Source organism: Falco naumanni, chromosome 1 (assembly GCF_017639655.2).
Source record: "Falco naumanni isolate bFalNau1 chromosome 1, bFalNau1.pat, whole genome shotgun sequence".
Taxonomy (NCBI): domain Eukaryota; kingdom Metazoa; phylum Chordata; class Aves; order Falconiformes; family Falconidae; genus Falco; species Falco naumanni.
The window spans coordinates 90,618,884-90,642,495 of NC_054054.1; the positions used below are offsets into that span (position 1 = coordinate 90,618,884).

The window sequence follows — 23,612 nt, forward strand, 5'->3', positions numbered from 1 at the left end:
CCTTAAGAGCAAGCAGGGATGTTATCAACTCATTTTTTCCTTGCTTACCTGTTGGTCTCCCACATGTGCTGCGGTCTTCCAAATGTCAGTGGCTTTGTGCTGCTTTACAAAAGGAAGGTGAACAGTTAACTGCTACTACTTCTAGCACATATTATAGGTGCTGTTGTCTCTTGGGGCAGATGTTACCAAGTTTGAGACCACCAGACAGTTCAATATGCAAAACAGAAGCAATGCTTTAAGTAAAATGTATTGCAGTTAAAATGAGGGAAAAACCCCACAACTTTTGCACTCCTCTGTCTGTTTAAATAAGGCTTGGGAGGGGGTCTCAGTGCAGCAATAGAGATCCAGACAGCAGATACAGAGCTGTGCTTTTGCAGCTATGACACCTAGATTGTTAGTGTCTTACTAACTTACATTGTAAAGTCTTCACATTGTAAAATAATTTTGTGGTTGCTTTTCAGACTGTCCTACAATGTGTGGTGTATGAGAGTATGTAGGGGATGAAGTAGAGAAATGTATTTATACTTTTTTGCTCTTTTTTTTTTTTTTTTACTAGAAATGGCAGGATATCATCAAAGAAGTCAAGTTTCTACAACAGCTGAAGCACCCCAACACTATAGAGTATAAGGGCTGTTACCTGAAAGAGCATACAGCATGGGTGAGTGAATGATGTGGCATTTAGAGGTCTTCATGAGCAGAAAATGTATAGTACGGCAATCAAATATTGAATACACAAAGTGTCTTTACATGCAGCAGTATTCATCCCGTGCTGCCTGTAGTCTCTTTCTTCTGAAGAAGGTTCCAGGTAATTTAAAGAGAATAGGTATTTAGGATATTGGAACAAATCCCTGCTTCTCTGAGGGAGGCCTCTGTATTCATGCCGATTAAACAATTATTATGTAACACCCTCTACAGTATCTCCCCACGGTCTTTGCAGTGCCTCAACCTTCTTTACAACAATGAAAGATGTCTTGGCATTGCTGGAATATTTGGAGCATTTTATTTTGTTCATCACTTACTGCATTTCTTGCAACTTCAGGTTTTATTTGCTTCTACTGTTTCTTAGCCATTCAAGTAGTAACTGTTTGGGTGAGCGTCTACCCTATAATTTAAGAGCATGCTTTTTTTTCTTGCAGTTGGTTATGGAGTACTGTTTAGGATCAGCTTCAGATTTGCTAGAGGGTAAGTTTTATATAGTCTTCGATTTTCTTTTTCCTAGTGCCCCTTCTGAGTACAGTGGGAGGCTGTTTTCTCACAGACTGGTATTTTGCAGATGGTAGAGGCGGTCTGTCTATGCTACTCCATTCCGTAGCTACAGTGCCTGTGTTTGTGATAGCAAGGGTAAGCTGAGACTTTCCCAGGAGGCCAGTGCTAAGTATGGTTGGCATGCACGTTTATATATTGTAAAATGAAGGTGTAAATGTATATAGCTATGTTCCTGTAATTTGTTCCACCTTGATGACTGAAGCAGTCTGCCTGTTTTCTGAATACCCATAACAAAAACCTGCAGGGATCGCCTTTGTCCTTGACTTGCAGTTTGTAGGAATAATTACGGATTATTTTATAGGACAAAAGACTTGTGACCTCAAAACTAGAACAGCAGCACCTGCAGAGGAATAGAGAATCTAAGCCAAAGTTTGTAAAAACTAGTACACTGTGGGCTGTATCTTTTGTATCTAGGGTACAGTCAGCCAAGGCACAGGCTAGTCATGTTTAGGGATACAGGAGTGTACTTTGGGGGACACCTCTTTGTGGCTGGTGTTCCTCACCTCATTTTCCTGTTTTTTGGCTGTTGGAGGAAAAAAAGTAGTAAGTTTTCCTTGCGAAGGACCAAATGAGTATTTCAAATACTTTTGGCAAGCTGCACTCAGACACATCTCCTGGTGTTAACAGTAACTGTTGGCCCTAACAGGAATGTAAAGAAAAATACAGTTTCCTATGATGTGAAATACATGCACAGGCTGTGCATAGACTCAGAGCTGCTAGTGGCTGTCAGGCTGTAGGAAATTAGTACAATGAAGATGATGTTCACCTTATATTTTGCAAAACTGGTGGAGTTCCTTCTCTTTAAAAACACTTTCTCAGGAAAAGAACACACTGACCTTTTTACGGTTTTTCTTGATTTATTTCTGTAGTTCACAAGAAGCCACTTCAGGAAGTGGAGATTGCTGCCATCACCCACGGTGCCTTGCAGGGGCTGGCCTACCTGCACTCTCACTGTAAGATTCATAGGTAAGGCTAGTGCCTGGTGCTATTGGATGTCCTTCCGTCTTCCACTCTGTAGAGCCTGAAAACTGCTTTGCTGTGTTTAAGCAACTTTGGTAAAGGTTATTCTACCAAAATTTTATCTAATAGACTCCTAATGCCAGGGCAGATGTATAAATAACAGTTGTTGGCTAATAAGGAATGATTTTTTTTGGTCTAAATAATCTCATGTGGCTATATCCTGTGCTGAATCTCTTCCACATCAGCAATTTTTCTCTATACCAGGTATACCTGGTAACAAGGGATGCACCTGAATGTTGGCAGTAAACACGGACAGGAAAAATCACCCTAAATTTGCCAAATAAAGTGGAGTGATAGAACTAGACTATTTTTAAGACTAGACATAGTGCGAATTTTGTTATGAGTAAGTAAAACTTCATGCTTTCAGAAACCAGTCAATGAAAGCCTAAGTCAAGGGTAAAACTACCTTAGGAGAAGTCAGAGCACACAGGCAGAGGAAGATTTTTGTAAAAGGCTGCTTGTGGAGGTAGCTTCTAGATCTGCCTTTCATAATGGGTATTTTTCAGGAGTTTGGATTTTTTTTACTCACTTGTCAACAATGTTGCATGTTCTCATTTTATGTTTTTTTTGTTCTAATTTTGGGTACTACTGATATCTCAGGGACTTGTGAAATGGATGTAGATTACTGTAATGAGTAGAGAGTCATCATAATGAGGCAGCTTGAGACTGATTTATGAGCTAAAAGCATCTTTGTAGTCTACTGGCAAGCTTGAGACAAAATTCGTATATCTGAGGCTGAGTCAGTGAGGGATTTTTAGAGACAGGAATAATTTGTCACTTGTTAGAATAACTATTTGGGGCATATCTACACATGGTTATTAAATTATATTTAAGTGAAATATTAATTTAAACATTAATTCCAATTCATGAAATTAAAATAGGATTATTTTTGATCAGCTGTTTGCATATATGCCCTATATTGGCACTGTTGAGAATTGTTTTTTCTCGATACTCATTAGGACTTTCTAAGAAGGTGCAATTAGTGTGTTTTAAATTCAGCATTTCACATACTGAATACTAGCTGCTCTGTGTGAACTTTCCGTTCACATTTCCATTAACAGGTTTATTGCAGATTGAGACCAAAGTTGGTTATTTCTCTTTGCAATTGTAAGAAGTTACTTTGCTGACACAGTGGCCATAAGGACGGTGGCTGCTGAGGGCACCACATGGGTCTTTCAGTCTAGCTGGTTGTCTTCCAAGAGCTGTAAGCCTTGTAACTCCTGAGATGGGAAGGCAAGTCTCCTCTCCTGGAAAAGACCATCAAGAGTTTTCTAGTTTCCCGATCAGAAGAGTGTCATGTCCTAGTGCTGTTGTTGGGCAGCAAGGGGTGCTGCTGTACTGATGTGCACAACGACAGGGGAGCCTGAGGGTACAGCACATGCTGCCTGGCAAGGGGCAGAGCAGCCAGGCCCCACGGGCAGGAAGGCAAAGGCAGCAGGGCCAGGGTAAGGGGATACCTCATGGAGACACAGGAACAGCACCCCGCTCCCCTCATAGCCTTGCCACCCCTTTGTTCTAGCAGCATGGCTTGGCATGGCAAATCGTGAGATTAGTTCCTGTTTAATTGCAGGCACAAGGCAAACCTATTGGCAGATGTGTTTGCTGATACGTAACGTGGCTGCTAAGTCCTCTGGCTGTTGTACAGTAGAAGTAGCAGTGGAGATGACAGCAGAGAGGACAGCCTGCATTGTCTCTTTTGTACTTTTGAGGTGTTTGTTCTTGCACGTACCAGACATCTTTAGCACTTCTCTGCAGAAGTGACAGATGCATAGACCTCAAACATGAAGGCAGGTCAGGATGGTTTTGAGTAGCACATGCATGCAAAAAACTCCGTAGTATTAGTTTGAAGCAGTACTTTCCTGGGAATGGGGAAATAGAGAAATAGAGGTTCTTACTCTGGCTCTGCTGCTGAAATACTGTAAGTAAACTGTCTCTGTGGCTCCCTTTATCCCAGCTCTGACTTTTGTGTGCTGGCTTTTGGAGACAAAGGTATCTCACCAGTGTTTGTGTCACACTGCATTTACAGGGTCTTTCAGCTTAGCTGTTCTCTGGGTCTACAGTGTTGTGTTTTATGCAAAAATTATTATTCTTCAACTGGTGTGTGATAATTCAGTGTATGCGCTTCCTCTGCAGCAAATACAAGATAGCTTTGTTTCCCTTCGCATTTATCTTATTAGCTCAGTTTTCACAGGGTCAGAGTATGAGTGCATTTGGCAATACACAGTAAATTGTGTTGGAGGTCTACTACTACTGGTAAGTGGCTTTGGTATTTAGGTGTTTACAGGTTGAACACCAGATAAGAAAAGCTGATATTTTCATTGATTTTTTTTTTTTTTTTTTTTTTTTTTGTGGAAAGATACATTATATTTTTTAAAGAGATAGTGAGGAGGTATTCCAGACCATATAGTGTATAGCAGCCTGACTGACCGGAATCCCTTACACATATTCCATTTATGTTGAAGGTCTGCTTTTGCAAAAGAAAATAGCTTTGCCCATGTGAATGCATCTGTGGCATACCTAGTGTGCGGTTTTTCCTTTGTTTTTGAACTGCTGTATCAGGGTTTTAAGGAACTTTCACTATATTGTGATTTTCAGCTGGCAATGTATAAGTAGACTTGAATTTCTTAAAGCAGTCCTCTTCCTTTTATGTCAGATGGGTGAAAGAAAAAAATATTTTAGATCTGACAAGTCTGTTTCAAACTTTGAATGGGGTCATTGCCAAGTGTCTTGGGAGGTATGCAAATTGAGTTAACCTTTTGCAGCATTTCATGGGCAGTTAATTTGAAATTATCCTGCTTACTGCTGGAATTGAGAAACTTATGGTGCCAAAGGTATTGAATAGATCTTGTACCTTTTGTATTTCAGTAGTGTCATTATCGTTAATCTCTTAAATGTGTGAATTATCAGAGCGTTGTAAGAAGGATCAGATAAGGAATTCTAGGGCATTTGAAAGATGAAAATAGCACATCTGGTATTAAGGGTGTCATAGCTGACATAAGGTGTCATAGTACCCCAATACATCTCTCCTGGATCTTAGTTTGGGACCTCAACCTTGCACCCATGCCTCCTCTCTTCTTCACTTCCCTCACCCCCTGTCCTTTCTAGGTACAGCCAGGTTTTCCATTCCACAAAAACACACAGATCTGATTTCTCTAGGTTTCTGTAATACTAGACTTCTAAATATTCTCAGATTCTTATGAATGTTTAATTGAGAAAAAGTTAGTGGACTTCTGTGTTTGTAAATTTTTGAAAGTTATTCTACTGGAACCAGAAGTATAATTTTCTTTTTTTCTTTTAAAGGGATATTAAAGCTGGAAATATTCTTCTAACAGAACCAGGTCAAGTGAAACTAGCTGATTTTGGGTCTGCATCTATAGTCTCCCCTGCCAATTCTTTTGTGGGAACGCCTTACTGGTGAGTAAAGCCTGCAATACTTCCATATTTATAAGACTGCTCTCTTCTATTTCCAGCGTTTCACAATCTGAAAATAATATCTGGCACAAAAACTTAATTAACTGAGCAGTTTTCTTAAAATTCCTGTGTCCAGCTCTTCAGGAAATGTGTTCTTCCTCAGTGCCCATGAGTAGAGAGAGGTAGGCTGTGCAGCACTTTGAAATGGTACCAGTTAATGCTTCGACTGTTGTAATGCCATTGGCTTAAAAATTATTAACGCTTGCCATAGGTAACGGAACTAAGACAACGACATAGAGAAAGGGAATCCTGTTAATCTGGCCATGCAGACTCTAAGTCACACAGCTACTTCAATTCTGTTTTGAAGCAACTTGCTTACGAGTCGCTTGAGGTGCTTGGCATTCTTACCATAGTGAACCAGCATAGCTTTACGCTCCACTTACTTTTGTGGCAGACGCCCCAGGCATTGATGGGAGGTCACCTATCGCCCAGCCTCTGAACAAGTCCATTTGGCAAGAAGCCTGCTTCATCTTTGAAGAACAGAAGAGGCTGAATTTTTGCAGGCTGGGCCTGCTGCTTCCATTTCCCCCTACTTATCCCTTTATCTTGGACCACCGTATTTCCCCACTGTTACGGATTTCCCTGTTCCTTTCGTAACTACACTCACAGGCTGCATATATCTGCTGGAAAATTCTCCTGGTGTGCCAATGGAAAACCCACCATCTCTGGTGGGAGTACAAATGATACCTTTAGGACTCTCCCAGACCTTGCTGTCTGCCTGCAGGTACAATGCCTTTGAGATTGGTGTGGGTCTCCCATGTGCCAGCATGTTGCGCTAACAGCAAGATGATCAGGTTGGCCTCTTATTTACTTTCCTTTCTTAAACTGCCTCTTGGAAGAGTTGCTAGTGCAGGCAAGCATCGTTTTATTTCAGCATGGCTTTACTCAGCTCCATGCTGGCTCTTTAAGTTCTCATCTGCTAAGCTGCTGAAGGTGATGAAACCATCTCATTTTAAGCTATGTGCTGGGAGTCACAATTTGTATCCCCTAACCTGCATGTTCTGCGCTGTGGTTGGTAGGATGGCACCAGAGGTGATCCTTGCTATGGACGAGGGACAGTATGATGGAAAGGTGGATGTCTGGTCTCTTGGGATCACGTGTATTGAGTTAGGTGAGTAAATACTTGGCAGCCGAGATGAGTAATTGTCTGCAATGTTTATTAGGAGGTCCTGAAAAAAATGCAAGATTCTTATTCTTAAGATATTTTTTTTGGTATTTTTCTTTTTTTTTTTTTTTTTTTTTTCCTCCTTTAAGAAGCCTGACTAGGAAAGCACTGACAGTTGAGTTTAAGTCTTTTACTCACTGGCAAATCAAGAGCAAGCCACTAATGCTGCTGTGCTTTATTGTTAATCTGGTGTACTCAGTTATTCCCATAACAGCTAGAGGATTCTAGTCTTTTATGAGAGGAAACTGGTTTGTAGTCTGTGTATTTCAAGCTGGATTTGGAGAAAGTTGATCCAGCTATTACATCAAGGGAATTGGTGTCCTAAGAATTGTGTGTTAGAAGGGACCTACATTTAATTTTCAATTCTTCTTACTTCCTCACTCTCTAAAACAAAAATCTTTAATCTCAGCTGAAAGTTTGTGACATGAATCAACGTGGACAGGTTCTTTACATGAGAAGAAAAGGGTTTGCACTGCAAAGGGCAAATGATACGCATCCACACAACCTGAAGCAGATGTAGATGTGATAGCAGGTATACAGAGCAGATGTGTGCATTTTAAGTTTGAATATTGATGTTGCATGTGCTGAGTAGATTATTTTCAGAAATACTATTGATATGGATTATACTTAACCTTAACAGCAGTACATCAAGAACTTGTTGCAAGGGCAAGTTCAGTGAAAATGTTATTTATAAATGTTTAATCAGCAGAAATATATATAGCAGAAGGGGACATACAGAATGGGAAGAAGAGTTGACTTCAGTATGGAGATGGTAATGGTGTAGATGACTAGTAATATCACGCTGTATTTCATGTGCCAGCACTAATGCCTTGCTGGCACAGTTTGTATTTAGATATAAAGAAAACCAAAATCAGAAGTTTTAGACTTGTATTATTCTGCATGGCCACTGATTATTTTCATGTGTGTGTGTGTAGTTTAGGTGTGTTATGGCTTCTCATAGATCACTGTAGTAGAATAGATATTATGCTACCCTTTGTTAGCACTGAGTCTTGATCCCAAAATATCTTATGGAGCTTTTCAGTCAGGAACCTCCAAACCATTTTACGTAGTTGATGGGTTTGCTTTTTTTAATATTACACTTTTGAGAAGTATTAAACTTTTTTTTGAACTTTGAACTTTGCCTTTGCATGATTCCGTGTCTGAACATGCAGTCAGGTAGCAGTGGGAGGAAATCTCTTGTTGAGCACCACTTGGGTTTCTTTGAATGCTGATGTCTTAATTTCTTGTGTAGCCAAAAGTATGTAGTCTTTAAAGAAAAGAAAATGCAGTGGTTTGCATGCATGCTGCATGTCAAGGACAAGTGATTGCTCTGACCTGACATGAACTTAAAATCCTGGCATCGTTGGCTGAATGGAGTGACTGACCTTAGATGGTGGTGAAAACCAGCCTTTCTCAATTTCTGTGTGAGATCTGCTGCACCCCTTAAGTGAGGGGCTGGTAGGTGGGTGTCCTCTTGGTGCAAGAACTAGGAAGAATTTTAGTTAGGGGGAGTTAACGACACATCTGGCAAGTGAATTTGGCAAACTGTCCTGCTTGCAGGTGACTGCCAATGATAAATGAAACAGGCAGCCACTCTTTTTCCTTAATATAGGTGCCACAGTAGTGCATCAAAGATCTGTAGGTATTGATACACCATGTAATGGCCAGGAAATTTATGTATGTCTAAGCTCTGGTTTAGTCAGCTTCTGTTGATTGTACCATAGTAGGTCAGGTGTGAAACGTTGCAGTTAAGGTAAAATTTACTGGAAACTTTTCCTTATAATATGCATCCCATTCTCTCTGGATTTCTCATCCCCTCTTCAAGTGAATAGCAGCTTTCCTTGAGTGGTTGTCCAAGTCTCTAACCTAGAATATTAAAATAATTAGCTTAAATGTGATGATGACAGTAATGAGCTATTGATTTAGCAGTGATACATTGCTCATACTTCCATATTTTTCTCCTTTTCTTTCCAGACTGCTTTATCACACCTTTCTCTTCTCTTTCTAGCTGAAAGGAAGCCTCCACTTTTCAACATGAATGCAATGAGTGCCTTATATCACATAGCCCAGAATGATTCCCCTACGTTACAGTCAAATGAATGGTAAGAGAGCTATTACTAGATGGGGTTTGGTTTGTTGTATTTCCCTGAAAATACTCTGTGACATTCTTTGCATGGCTAAAGTCTGACAAGAAAAGTATTTGTTGCAGTGTAGCGCTTTGACTGCGTTCTCAAATAGTGCTCCTGTGTAGGCAGGCTCGATTTTGACCTTCTGTCACTTTGGCTATGCTACAATCTAAATGTGTGGAGGTGTTAATTATGGGGCTGTAGATGCTGTAGGAATTAAAGTAATCTTGGATGCATTAAGCAAGCCATAGCTCAGCATCAGCAAAGCTTCCAGCTGCAAAAGATCCCTGACAGAGGGGTTGTTAGCATTGTAATGCAACTGAAATGTGGAGAAAGGGAAGGGAGAGGTATGCAGGATATAGAGGTAATTAGATTATCTTTTTCCAGTGAGTGACTTCAAAAGTCATCAGAGCATTGTGACCAGTAAATACTGCCCATGCTACAGGCTTGTTCCGGAGTCTGAGCTTTGATACGAGAATGCTTTGTTATTCTGTGGAAGCAAAGGGGTTACCTGTTCTCTGTGCCCGAGTGGAATGTAGCTATCAAGTGATGCTTGGCAGAGTCTGCAGATGGCTTGAAGCGATAGCTTCTCCTGGAGAGGTGTGAAGTTCCCCCAGTTACACTATGTTGCTTAAATGCCTAGCGATTATTTCTTTGCTAATCATTTTAGCAAAACACTTTGGTTTCCTTACTTCATCATCTCTGTTTTGTCCATTTTGTCAAGGTTCGAAGACCTTGGTCTCATATCTGTACACTGGTATCCACATTCTTCTGTGTAGAATTTGCAATGCAAAGTAGAGACAACTTATGAATACAGTGTAAGAATCAGTATTCCTGATTGCAAGCAGTTTGTGTGTAGTCCACCAGTGTGCTCTCCGTGGCTTTGAGAACATAGGGAGTAAGTAAGGTGACTTTTATGCTGCTTTCGAGTTCAGTGGCACCTAGAAGATGAGTTTTCTTCTTTCCAGGTGTGACACAATCTCATATTTAGCCAAAAATTTTGGTGAACTAATCATTGTATCAAGGCACTTTAGAGCCAGCGCTACAAATGGTGGGAAGCTTTCTAGGGGTTAGAGAGCCGTTTCATCACCTAACTTAAGAAGTACATTTCTGGAGTTAACTATAATTTCATTGTCATCTATTTTTAAGGAGTTGAGATAAAATTGAAAATAGTGAATGGTACACATAGTTCTTGCCTGGTTTTCAGTTTGTGGTTGGGAATAATAGTGTGTCTGTGTTTGTTTCAACAGCCTTTAGCTGTTGAAAGAAATGATGGGATCAACTTAACTCAGAATCTGGAAAAGTCTGGGTAATTTCTCTGCCCTAAAACTTAAGAACAAATTAGTCAGGTTGTGGGGTTTTTTTCTTTTGCTGGCACTAATAAGTTTGCGTCTATTCCAGATCCTAAGCTTCTTCTTAATTTAAAACTTTTTAAAATTTATTTACAGGTCAGACTCCTTTAGGGGATTTGTTGATTACTGCTTACAGAAAATACCTCAGGAACGGCCATCATCAACAGATCTGTTGCGGGTAATTTTTCAGATCTTTTGCAGAAATTTGGGGAAAAGCTGTCTATAATACTAAAGATGATGAACAAATGTTTGCCCATTCAAAAAAATTGTTGGTTTTGCTCTCATCTGAATCAGTAGAGTTTTGGGGTCTTCTGGAGAGTATTTTAGGCTGTTTAACTTTATTTCCTGACTTTGCCTTTCATGTCAGTCACAATTCTCTTTATAAGATGATGCTTAAGAGTTGAGCTACTGGAGAAAAGTAGAGGTAGGCTGTGTGGTAAAACAGTTACACTGTTGAGTGAGGAGTTGTTTGAGGGAGCAGCCCAGCACCCTGCTCCTCTTACACCCCAGAGTTCTGCAGAGGTTATATTTGGACTGGAGAACTTGCAAGGCTCGGGGGGTAGTAGTGTAAGTAACAGGGGTTTTTAGCTGAAGGAAGGACCTGTCAGCAGGAGGGGGATAAAAGGATTTAATGTTCTTTTTTTTTTTTTTTTTTTCTTTTGTGCTGCACATACTTTAGCTGAAAGTATTATCAAGGACAAACAGGTCCAGAGCTGAGTTAGTTAAATCTGTGCTGCTGAATTCCAACCAACAGTTTTCTGTGTAGGCAGCGCTTAAGAGTGTGTTTCCTACTGCTGTGACGAAGAAGGGACTTCCACCAGCCTGTCTGCTATACTGTGCTGTCGGTAGGATGCCCTGAGTTGTGACCATGCTGCTGCACTAAGTGGTCTCTGAAAAAGCAGACAGAAATGAAGGAGGAAACTGGAGACAACCCCATTTGCCCTTTAAATGGGGGCAGAGGGACTGGGGAAACTATAATTTGGTGCAGCTTGTGTGAAAGCAGAGACCTTTTTGGAGCAGTTATTCAGTTTTGTGTAAAGTAATGTAACTTAATTTGCTGATGCTCCTTTTTTTATTTCTGCTTACCTTCTCCAGTAAGCAAAAACGTTATTTTTCTGTTGTGTAACAGGCAGTACTTGCTACCAAGCTTATATGCGATTTCATTGAGATTTAAGGCTTGCAATTTGTGGAAGTGACAGAAAATCTAAAAAGCCATTTTAATTGCTACTCAAAATCTAGACTTAACCAGTCTTCATAAGATGCATAGGCAATAGCAAATCTTGCAGAGTTAGTAATACTTTGAGAGTTATGTTCCACACGGTCAGAGGATTGAGCTCTTAAGAAAGATTTACAGATAGTGGCTGATTATTTAAAGGAACATGAGTGTTAGAGATGGAAAGAGACTGTATGACTTGGTTTTATCTCCTGGCCAGAGCAGGATTATTCTGTGTGGGATGCTCTGAACTGTCCTGTCTTGCCTGATTTTTTGACAGATGCAGATGAAGTTCAGGAAGGTTATCTTGACCTTTTTTTCTCTAGTAATGCTAATGTGAGCATGATTAATTCTTCATCTGTTCATACCTTTTGAATATGTATCTTTTTATGTTTGTTCTGCCTGATCTCAGTTCAGCTCTTGTTTTAGATCGATTGCTGCAAATCATTCATTTGGGCCTTTCTGATCCGCTTGGTTGGTTGTTTTTTTTTGTCTAAAGTTCCTTTGGCTGGATGGGGATTTCTGACACTAATATATGTATCATGAAATGTTACTCCAGGTCTGGTTATGCAGGAGCTGGGAAAGGCTGGCTTTGCTGTGCTCTGTGGTGTTACAGTAAGAGGTCCTGATGTGGTGTTCTTTTGACTGCTGTCTGGCACAGAAGCCCTGACAAATTTATTGATTAGTGCCAACTGTAGATCTGTCCTAGTATTGTTACTTAGCAAACATACTCTGCATCTCTCTTATTTTCCAATCATTTTTTTTTTTGTCCTAGGTGTGTTTTGAGCAATTCCTCTTGATTCATTAACATCTTGTATTAAGTTTGCTTCTTTTCTGTATTCATACATCATACTTAGCTGTTTGAAAGTGGCGCTAACAGGATAGGCCCAGGTTAACTTCTCCTCGTCAAACCACCAAAACCAAAAGTTGTTTATATCCCTGTAATAGTTCCTATTATCTGAACCCAATTAATTAGAACTTGTTTTGGAAATAACTGTATCATTTTGGAAAGTGCCGTGTACAGGTTCGTAATTGCCAAAAGCATGTAGGAGGGGGACCTGTGATGGGAGTGATGTGGCCAGAGTTTGCCAAAGTTTTGTCAGTGATTCATAAATCACTTCCAGTTTAAGTCATTGGGTTTTGGTTTACCTGAGAAGTATAAGAAATGCTTATAACTCCAAGGGCTTTGTGTCTGGGAAATTCAGGAGCAGCCTTCTGTTAGAAGGTAGGAATGTGTGAAATCCTGTCCAGCCCTTTTCCATCAGGCTGCTTTTTTTTTTTTTTTTTTTTTAAGTATTTCCTTTCTTTAGAATTGATTAGTGGCCCTGCTATTCCTCTGGCTGCCGTACATAGCTGCTGGTGAGAATTGCATGGGATGCTGCTGTTCCACACCAGGTAAACAGGGCTCAGTTTTTCCTTAAATATTTGAGCAGAGGAATTGCTAGCTCCATTGGGTGTTTTGCTTAATTTCCACAGTAGGTTAGATTGCTGCTCTGGTCTACCTGACAGCCTTTCATGCTGATTTCTGTTCTAAGGCTACCATTCAGCCTTTGTTTTATGGCTTCTCTTGTTGCTCTTTCAGCTCAGTAGAACACATTTTCATGGATGTTTCTGAGCCTCTTGGTTCTTGAAGAGAGAAATCAAAATCCTGCACTCTTTACTGAACAGCTAGCTTTGCACTTGCGTCTGTCCTTGCTTCAAGCCTGGACCGTAGAGAATATCTAACTCTGATGCTTTTATTCTCAGGTAAAGGCTGATGAACAAGCTTGTTTGTACTCTCTTCGGTGCCTGGTATATTTTTTTTTTTCCTGTGGTACATTCGTGCCGTGGCACATAACCAGCATTTTGTTCTCTGGTTCTGCTTGCAGCACCCTGACAGTCCTTTGACCAGCTAATAGGTTTATGTTGTGGGTTTTGGAATGATTCATTCATGTGGATTGGCAGCCTTTCTGCTCTCTAGGAATAGTGTAAGTTCATTGAAGGATATGATTTCATGAGTACCTTAGGTTGGAGTCTGTACAGACAATTGGAGCTGAGATCTTATTCTTAAATCATGTATATTCAGGCTTTGAATGCAGTTTCAGACTTTCAGAACAATACCCTACATGTTCCCTCCTGCAGTAGTTCTCCCTGAAGCTTTTTAGATTGTAAGATTGAAGATCTTTTTCTCTTGTGAGGGCTTTTCACTTGGGTGCAGTAAACAGGGATAAAGCAAATTTTTTGTGGCCACCTTTTCTTAAAGGGAACTGACTTTTAAATGGTGTGTTTGAAAATTAATTGTTTCGGTACATTATCCTAGATGGAAATAGTCAAATGACTGAAGTAAAAGGTAGTTGATATTAAGAAAGGAAAAAAAACCCAATAACAACAAAAAAAAACCCCAAACGAACAAAAAAAATCCCTAAAACCCAAACCTACAACCAAAAACCCTCACTAATATTTTTCACTTGTAAAAATACAAGCAATTATAGAACTTGTTTTAAATGCTTTCTCCCTGTTTTTCTCAGCTTGCATAACATTCCCAGGAGGTTTGAGTTCTAGTAGTCACTCTTCTAGCCAACATGCTACCTGCCTTTAGACTAACCTCGTCCTCCATTTAAGTCTGGGATTTATTGGTTCTTTTTTTTTTTTTTTTTCTTGCAATTTGGAGAAAGTATACAAATTAAGTCATTTCAGCCATCATTTCTTAAGAGTTGTACAGTACCCAGCAGAGGGGTGGCTACATCTTTTAATGGAATGGAGACAATTAGATAATGCAAGTTAGCAGTCAGAATGCAAGAGCTTTTTTGTTTGATTTTCACTTCTGTGCATCTGCTGTACAATACAACCACATGGAAACTGTAATATTTGAGTAGAGCCTGAATATGAAGCGCATAGTCTTTCCAGTGAAACAAGTATATGTGCTGTTAGGGTGGATTTCAGTTCAGGTTCATTGTTCCATGTGCATGACTGCTTTCTAAAAATTATCTACGATGAGATAAAAATGGTTAGCTTTTTTTTTTCTAATCATAAATAAACTGTGTATTGCTACTGTTTACAGACAAATAAATGTTGGTTATCTGCATTGAGGAGCAGGAATGATTCATTTTATTTTTGAATTATAGCTAAAAGTTCAAAACATCATTTCACACAGAAGCAAACACCATCACTACTAGCAAAAAATTGATAGTGAAATGACTAGCCGTCCCCATTAGCGAAACTCAAATGCACAACAATTTGAATTCAATTAAAAACAAGAAATAAGCCTGTGGCATGATGCTCTCCATGTTTATTTACAAATCATTAAAAGAAGATCAGCTTATCTTTTCAACTTCTTTGTACACAAGACTCCTGGTTTAAGGAGGACTGGGTTTCCTGTATTGGTTACTCCAGCTACAGTTGGATGTATTAGTTCTTGAACTTGACTGCCTTTAATCAGGTACTTAAAGTCCATTTAAGAGTTTATTGTTAAGTCTGCACTTAAAGCTTACGCTTCTAGTACATCCTTAGCAGAAGTTGGTAAGAATCTGATTTTATTTTAACTCTGGCTACAAATGCTTTAAGTATAAATAAATGTTGCAGTCTCCTTACTGTTTTTCTCTATAAATTGGAATAGATAGATGCAGGATAAACTTTCATGTAGGTTAGGCAGGTAGTCTTACATAATCACGATTGATTCTTAGTGGAACAACCAGGTGAGCAGTTTCTTCCACTTCATCTGTTTCTAGGGAGACTTTGCTCTGGCAGGAGGTGGGTGGCCATGGGAAGGGTGGTTTGTTTTGCTACTGATACCAAGCATTGGAACAAGCTGCCTAAGGAAGTGTTTGAGTCGCCATCCCTGGAGGTATTTAGAGGGTGTGTAGAAGTGGCACTTACAGACATGGTTTAGTGGTGGACTCAACAGTGCGAGGTTAACAGTTGGACTCTAATCTTAGAAGTGTTTTCCAACCTAAATGACTCTATGATTCTGTTCTTTGTCCTTTATGCGTTTTGTTCACTGTGAAGTTCTGTGCCTTTGTAAGGATTGAAGTGGCACCATCTTGTACCTAGTATGCTTCAAGTAAATGAGCTCAGGAAGGGACAGGTGAGCTGTGTTGCTTGGAGAGCTCAGAAAGCCTGACCCTGGTCCAAACTGTTTAATTTCAGACAGAAAAGCGTATCAGGGAGTCAGGGGTAAAGAGAGCTTGCAAAGGGTCAGCCAGGTGTCATACCTCTCCATCCACTATCCAGCTTCTCCTGCTACTGATGTGTCTGTGCACGTGTGTACACATGCACATGAGTTTCAAGTAGCAATGTGATTTTGCCTCACTTCTCTGTACTCTGCATTCTTGACTTCTGAACAAAACATTTTGCAACCTACGCATCAAAACTCATAGTATGTAGCCATAGTTTGGTTATTTGATGTAGTGATGAGCACAGTCAGTGTACTCAGTGCTCACTGTGTTTGGAGTCTTCATAAGGGGTATTACTAATTATTAAATATGAACAGACCAATGACTGAATATGAACCGTCATTTCAGGTATAAAAAAAAAAAAAAATCACTGTGTCCCTGTTTTTAGATTAAACTTACTAGTGTCATGTCTGAAACCATGTCTTTTATTTCCTTTAAATTTAGCATGATTTTGTTCGCCGAGACCGACCACCAAGGGTACTAATAGACCTCATACAAAGGACAAAAGATGCAGTACGTGAATTGGATAACCTTCAGTACCGGAAAATGAAGAAAATCCTTTTCCAAGAGACCAGGAACGGTCCACTGACTGAGTCTCAGGAAGAGGAGGAGGTACTTATATTTTGTTACAGCATTTGCATTGTTATAAATGATTTTAGGGCAAGTGAGATGTTCCTGCCCTTAAAAGGGAGCAGAGCAACCACAGCCTAGGTGAGGATGCAATCCATGTTTTTGGAATGTGGTCTGGACTAGCAGAGAGACAGGATAGGATAATGAGTAATAGTAGCCCTTACTCAGTGTTAAATGTGCAATTATTGACAGCTTTAAAACTTTGGCTTTTTTTAAAATGTCCTTCCTTCTGAAAGCTTTAGGGAAGAAACTCATTTGCAGGAAGGTTCTTTGAGAAGTGAGTGACTCACAGCCTGTGTGAAGGAGCGTCTGTTGACAGTCCAGGCTTTTCTTTTTCATAAGCATAGTCTCAAGACCACTTGATTAATGTTAGTATTTTTTCATTTACCATAACTCTACTGTAATTTGCTTATCATGAGCTGAAAAGCAAATCACCAAATTAGTAAGACTTAATTTTTAAAATTTTTTAAAGACCTAAAACTCATCTTCAGTTTAAATCTGGTAATAAACAATCCACTTAATCAGTGTATGATAACGGTGACTAACTGTGGCTTAGACAAGGAAACCAGTCATTTTTCAGTTGATGAGCTTAGATGGAAATTCAGGTCACTTGGTGCAGGCACGTTGAATAAATAAATCTGTGCCTGGTTCTCAATGAAAAAATTGACAGGCAAATTGACGTTTGTATTCTTTTTTGCTGCAGTATAGCCAGATAATACGCAGTGAGACACCTAAGCTCAGCCTGTATTCAGGGACTTGGTTTTAAGGCTTGTCTATGTCATGTGTTCATTTAAAGCCAAACTAGAGCTCTGGTTTAAGAAATGCACGAGTTAGGGTGTCAGGTAGGAGAGCATAAAGCAGGAGGAGACTGGCACTTAGCATTGTCCTTTGCTTTGAAGGAGACACACAAAAGGAGCGAGAACATCAACCACTGTGATTAAAGCTATGAGGTGCTTCTGTTCTAAGCCCTCCAGCTAGCCAGCTTCTAAACCTAGAGCTTAGCTGGGGGGATTGTCAGACTTCTGCACTGAAACCTTCAAGTTTTCTCTACCCGTGCGTGAAAAGCTGTTAGGAGAGTGATGAGGTAGGAAAGTGCAAGGGAATGGGTTTCCTACTTGGCCATTCAGTAGGTCCAAGCTCAACAGCTAAGTGGGATACGTGTGGTAGTAGTTGACTGCAAGACATATCTTCTGTTCTTCCTGTCCCCGCTCCTCAAAAGGGGGGTGGGGAGATATTGTATCTTCAGGAATTAACACTTTAATGAAGCACACACTCTGCATGTGCACAGCATGCTCTGCACTGCATTTTACCACTGAGCTTGTGTACCACGAAAGGAGGTTGTATTGCTCATGTATATCACTAACTTGGCCTTGAAAGAAAAACTTGGCACGTACTTCAGTTACAACTTAACTGGTTAACAGAAGCTGCACAACTGTAAACGCCACAAGACCATTCCTTTTTCTACCTGAGTTTTCAAAGGTGTAAAAGGAGCATTACAAATCTTTAACACTTAAGATATTACTAATGCTTTCCTCAAAGCTCTTGCAAGAAAGTTGAGGTCGTTTGGAAAGTATTCAAGTCAGGAAGTTAATGTTAGGGTCGCATATACAATCTCTGTCCTTTGTGCATATACATTCATTAATTACATAGCTATATCTTAATCTCAGATGCTTCATTATGTTATTTCTTCACCAACTTTATATAAGCATCCTGGAAATATTTTCATTCTTATGTGCATATGTTCTCTGTAGATTAGTATTATTTTGCATTTTGGATTTTAAGTGCTCTCACACAGGTTCTGAATGATCTACTGTTTGCTTAAAAAATAATCACACAATCAAATACAAATCTGTTAAGCCTGTCAATTTTATCTTTCTGATGGTCTCCAACAAAATGAGTACCCTGTCAATTGATTTGTAATGTAATTCTCCCCAAGCTCACTTTGGAGGCTGGGACAAACTGGGTGCAGCAGCAAGCCGTTCATTTTGGTGAATCAAGGCTATTTTGGACCAGGAGCTGAAGGATGTTTGGAGTTCTCCACCCTCACTGTGAATACCTTGCAAGCCTCTTCAGTGCCACTAGTTAATTACAAAAGATTCCATAAATTCTCTAAGTCAGTCCAGATTAAGCGCATACTCTGGAATTACTGTGCTCCTATGAGTCTACAACGAGAAAAAAGGCTGCTAAATCCTGATATTTGTCTGTAGAATTCAAAATATGTCCTATATGAAGAATATTTATTTACGTAAGTCTAAGCAGTCTACAACAGTTTTAATCACTGTAATAATGCAGGCTCTTCTGAGCCAGCTGCTTAAAGGTAAATGAAGAATTTATCTTGGCTGAAAACACAAGGTTAAAGGGGGTTTTAGCTTGACAAAATGTAATTACTGACTGCTTGGGACATGGATGCTAAAACCTCTACACCTGTTAAGCTCCATGTGATATTTATCAAATAATAAATGAATGGGTTCATTATCTTACATCTTTTCTAGTTTACAAAATGTGTTGTAGCATATCCTGACTTGGAACATTGTTTTAATAAAACTTAGATTGTTCCTTCTAATTAAGAGACTCCTTCCACCAGCTATCTAGTATTCTTGGATGGCTCCTGTGCAAGCCAAGAGTCATGCCCAGACTTACTGATATGTGGAAAAAACTGGCTTGAAGCCTGATACAGTAAGATTGCAAAAAATGCAAAACCTAGCTGCCCCATATGGAGTATTTCATAACCCAGGCAGCCTTGAGAAATGTAGTTGCCAAAATTATGAGCAAATAACCTTTAACTCTGCAGAGTCACCTTTAAAACCAACTTGGGCATTGCAGGCACATACTAGGCAGGTGATCTCCTGCGGTATTTGTAACGGATGCCCCTTGTTTTATAGGACAGTGAGCATGGATCAAACCTGAGTAGGAAGATGGACAGTCTGGGCAGCAACCATTCCATCCCAAGTATGTCTGTGAGCACAGGCAGTCAGAGCAGCAGTGTGAGCAGCATGCAGGAGGTCCTGGATGAGAGCAGCCCTGAACTGGTCATGATGCATAGTGACGAGAGCACAATTAATTCCACTTCCTCCGTTGTTCATAAGAAGGTATGTTCTCTGGTGCTCTCCATAGCTTCCTGCAGTCCCTGCTATTGCTCATGTTGGCTCACTCGTGTAGGGTCCAACGATCAGTGTGCTGTGGTCTTGTGCTGAGCCATGTGCTGAGAGCAGGAGCTGGTGCCGGGCTTGCCAGAATCAAGTTCTGTGTTTTTTTCTTTAAAAGCTAAATTGCATTTAAATAAACTCTGAAAATAAAAAGAGAGGCCACTAATGAAAGGTAGTGCTGTCAGTGTCTAGGCAGGGTTCACACGGACTTACTGCACGCCTCCCTACCCAGCCCCGCATGTGCACTTCTTCATCTCTGCTTGTAACATCAGTCCTTGTTTCCTTGTGAATGATTGTACTGTATTATGTGGTATGGTGACAAGTGGTCACAGCAGCTAAGCTAACCATTTACCAGTCACAGTGTGTGATTAAAATCTGCTTGCACTTGGATTTTCCTCATGAGAAGTGGAAGTGTGCAGAACTTTGGACCCTTCCCAGGAGGTATGTTTTGAGCCAAATTCCACTCAGTGCTTTTCTGCTCTTTTGCTGCATGTTGTGATTTGTTGCCTTTCATTTTCTTAGTGGCAGATATCAAGCTAAAGTTATTTAGCTGTAAGTCAGCATCTAAGCATCTTTAAGCATCTAAGATTGTTTGACTAAAGTAGTTTTGGCTTGGCCTTAGCAGTCTTGTTTGCTAGTGGGCAGTAAAATGTAGGTTGGTTGTGCGATTGCATTTGCAAAGAGCTTCAAAGTGTACATATGCTTTTTGCCAGAGGAGCTAAAACATTCCAGCGGCATGAAAAGTATGAATTTATCATTTGTAAGGTTACAGTAAAGCCTGGTTTTAACGAACTAAATATTTGTAAGCAGTTTTTCCTCCTGAAATACAGTCTGTAATCGAATATTGAAGCACTTATAAAAGGGAGCTCTCAAACTTTGTCTTCAACAAAAGATTGCCTTACATATTTAAAGATACTGGCAGATAAGTTGCATAGATTTCCAGGGAGTTACGTCTTTCTGAAATACATTTGCATAGCACCTTTAAAAAAGGGGTTTTTTTCACTTTTCTGAAAAATCAATGTTGGGTACAAAATGCCAGCCTCGGGAACCAGCCTGAATGAAGAGCAGTGCAATTGATTTTATGTTCTGGGTGATTGTAGTTGGAGTGGCTTCAGAAATGTGTATTGACTTTAATTTTGCATTGTTAAGTAGTCATATTTATGTATGCATTAAAATAGAAGTTTGAGGGACTGATTTACACAGTAGTCACACATTATATTATTACTGACTGATTAGTGTCATTAGAATTGGTGAAAACAGGTGAGCCTCTCCCATCAAACATAAATTGCATTTGTGAAAGAAGTAGAATTCTTGCTTGTTTTAAGAATAATATTTCTGTTTATAGTGAATACAGGAACATTTTTGATCTACAAATTCAGTCCTCTCAGACTTTTATGTAGCTGTTATTTTCTTGAGGTTAAGACATTCAATTGAGTAGAATGCATAAGCATGACACCACATGGGATTTTTTTCTTGTCTGGTTTTGAAAAAACAGGGTCTTTTGCACACTTGTAACTGAAGTATTGTAAAAGAAATCTGTAGATCACTTAACACAGGTGTTTTAAGGTAGTTTTGGAAGCACAAAACCCAGGTCTGTGTTGATGGTCTTTACAAAATAGTTAACAGTTGGCTGTGATTACTGATTCTTGCAGTAGAGTAGATACCTTCTCAATTGGCAAGTGTTACCTTCTGCTGTATGTACACATAAGGCAAATGTAGACTATGTGTAGCAGAACGTACTCCAGTCTGCGAGTCTATTTTAATTTATTACGTGATTATTTTTTTTTATTCTCTGTTACTTTGGGGAATACAGTTTTAAATGGAAAACTGCTTCATGTTTGTATTATGTATATATATTAATACATGTGAAAAGACTAAAATTGGAACAGGACACTTCAGGGGGTTCATATACACATACATCCCACTATATTGTTAAGGTAAAATTTCTTACTCTGAAGAGACTTCAGTTTTTCTTTGTGATGGTTTTAACTATTTCTGTGAACTGTGATGAAGCTGATCCACACAACTCGGTTTTGTTCTAGTGGGTGAGAAGTAGGCAGTGCTGAGTTTGGTAGCACTCTGGAGCCTAATCACAAACAAAATCGAAAGAACCTGGGGCTCCAGTTTAAATTAAAGCTTTTGTTTTGCATTTAATCAGCCTTAAAAGGCTAAAAGAAAATACTGATTAACATAATTAGCCAGCTGTCTTCATTATGTAGGCATAGGATCACATATGAGATTGGGTATGGGTCAAATCAAAGTGTATGTAAAATTATGGTATTCCACAAATGTTTTAATTTACAGAGTCTGATACATCCAAAGGTTGTTAAGTGACCAAGATGGCAAAATTTCCAAGACTGTTGATATTTTCTAAGGCTCAAAGTTGTAAGTATCAGAGGCCTTTTGATTTCTTTGGACCACAGGCCCAGCATGTCATGTGCAGTTGTAAAAAGTAGGATGAAAGAGCCTGTGGTCATGTGTGAAATATAATTCCAGCCTTCAGTGCTTCAGACTGCTGCTTGGTGTGAAGAGCCAGTCTGGAGTGGCAATTATTTGGTGTAAATCAGGAGTGCAGACCTCAGGCTCTCGCTGCATCACCTGTGTAGCACTAGGCTGGGAGAAGCTTCAAGCATCCCCATCAAGGACTCCTAGCATCTGTACTGTGACCAACTACTCTGAGACAGAGGCAAAGCAAAAGAAGCATGCTGATGTAGTAAAAGCGTTTGTAAACAGTTTTTTAGATTATTTTAATTTTTTTAAAACAGCTGGTAGTTGTCTGTAACCTGCAAAAATGCTTTGTGGTCACAGGGTAAGTGAAATGATCTGCTTCTGACCTGGTCAGTTTTCACTGTCTGTACTGCTTCATGATAGCTGAGGTGCTTGGGTTTTGCCTGACGGAGAATAGTGTTTGTGATAAACCCTTCATGAAGAGCTGGCACAGCCTCACCCCTTCCATAATACAAAAGCTTTGGGGCAGCAGTAGTGCTCCATGTTTGTACACTTGTGCTTAGAACAAAGGTGAACTCCCACCCATCAGCAGAGTAGAACTTGTAGATTGAAAGAAAAATCTCTGGACAGGAAAAAAATAGTAATAACAAAAACCCCATAATTTGTAGCTTTTTCTGTAACTTAGTTTATAGCTGTATCCTAAACTCCTGGGAGGAATAAAATTGCAATGATGTCTGCTTCTCAGGCAGGAAGTCTGCATCCTCCATTGCTGGGATCTCAGTCCATCCTTAGGATCAAAACTGGTTGCTGAGGAGGATGCTTTAATCACCAGCAAATTCTTTACAGGAAATTCAGATGTCCAGCTTGGATGAGCTGTCCTGCTAGGAACTTTTCTTTGCCCTTTTGCAGGTTTCAGATTGGTGACCACCTCCAAGTAAGTCACAATATGATCGGTGTAAGAGTTCTGGTTTTCTAGCATCTCTGTTTTGAAGACAGTTAACATAACTGTGCTTCTCCGTCCAACGATCATCTTACCTATGCATACACATTCTCACATCCATCTCCTTGTTGGGAGCCAATTCACTTATACAGCTGCACAGGCTGAGAACTGAAGAGTAAATGACAGCTCTAATGCAAACCTGTTTGTGCCCAGTGACAGGACAAGGGGCAGTGGGCACAAACGGCAACACAACAAGTTCCATCTGAGTATGAGGAAAAAATTCTTTACTTTGTTCCAGTGCTGAATCACACTCAGGCTACCCAGAGAGGCTGTGAAGTCTCCTCTGGAGACATTCAATACTCCATCTGGACTTGACTCTGTGCAGCCTGCTCTAGGAGAACCTGCTTTAGCAGGGGCTGGACTAGAAGACCTCCACAGGTCCGTTCCAACCCCAACCATTCTGTAAGTCTGTATCTGGGAGTGCAAAAATAAGACAGACAAAATAAAGCAGGGAGTTAAAGTCCAAATACCCTGTGCTTCAAAGACATGTAACCCAGATTTTAAAAGTAGATAGGTGTTAGTTAAACTTAAAATGAGGATGAAGATTTTTTGGCTCCCTAAGAATATAGCCATCAGTTGATGCATCATAGATAGTCATCTGCTTTGTTCAACTGCTGGTGTATG

General features: G+C 39.9%; 1 protein-coding gene across 3 annotated transcripts in view; it reads left to right on the top strand.

The window, feature by feature from the left end:
• TAOK3 (TAO kinase 3) overlaps nucleotides 1–23,612 on the top strand; it is a 95,128-nt gene that overhangs the window by 47,006 nt on the left and 24,510 nt on the right. For 2 of the 3 annotated variants that reach the window (XM_040605773.1, XM_040605783.1), the window contains exons 5-13: nucleotides 557–658; nucleotides 1,137–1,182; nucleotides 2,136–2,232; nucleotides 5,587–5,700; nucleotides 6,777–6,868; nucleotides 8,931–9,024; nucleotides 10,497–10,578; nucleotides 16,209–16,376; nucleotides 19,277–19,483. In XM_040605773.1, coding sequence (XP_040461707.1) covers nucleotides 557–658; nucleotides 1,137–1,182; nucleotides 2,136–2,232; nucleotides 5,587–5,700; nucleotides 6,777–6,868; nucleotides 8,931–9,024; nucleotides 10,497–10,578; nucleotides 16,209–16,376; nucleotides 19,277–19,483 — 1,002 coding nt within the window. The remainder of the gene's footprint in view (nucleotides 1–556; nucleotides 659–1,136; nucleotides 1,183–2,135; nucleotides 2,233–5,586; nucleotides 5,701–6,776; nucleotides 6,869–8,930; nucleotides 9,025–10,496; nucleotides 10,579–16,208; nucleotides 16,377–19,276; nucleotides 19,484–23,612) is intronic. The other variant, XM_040605793.1, reaches the window with a different exon arrangement.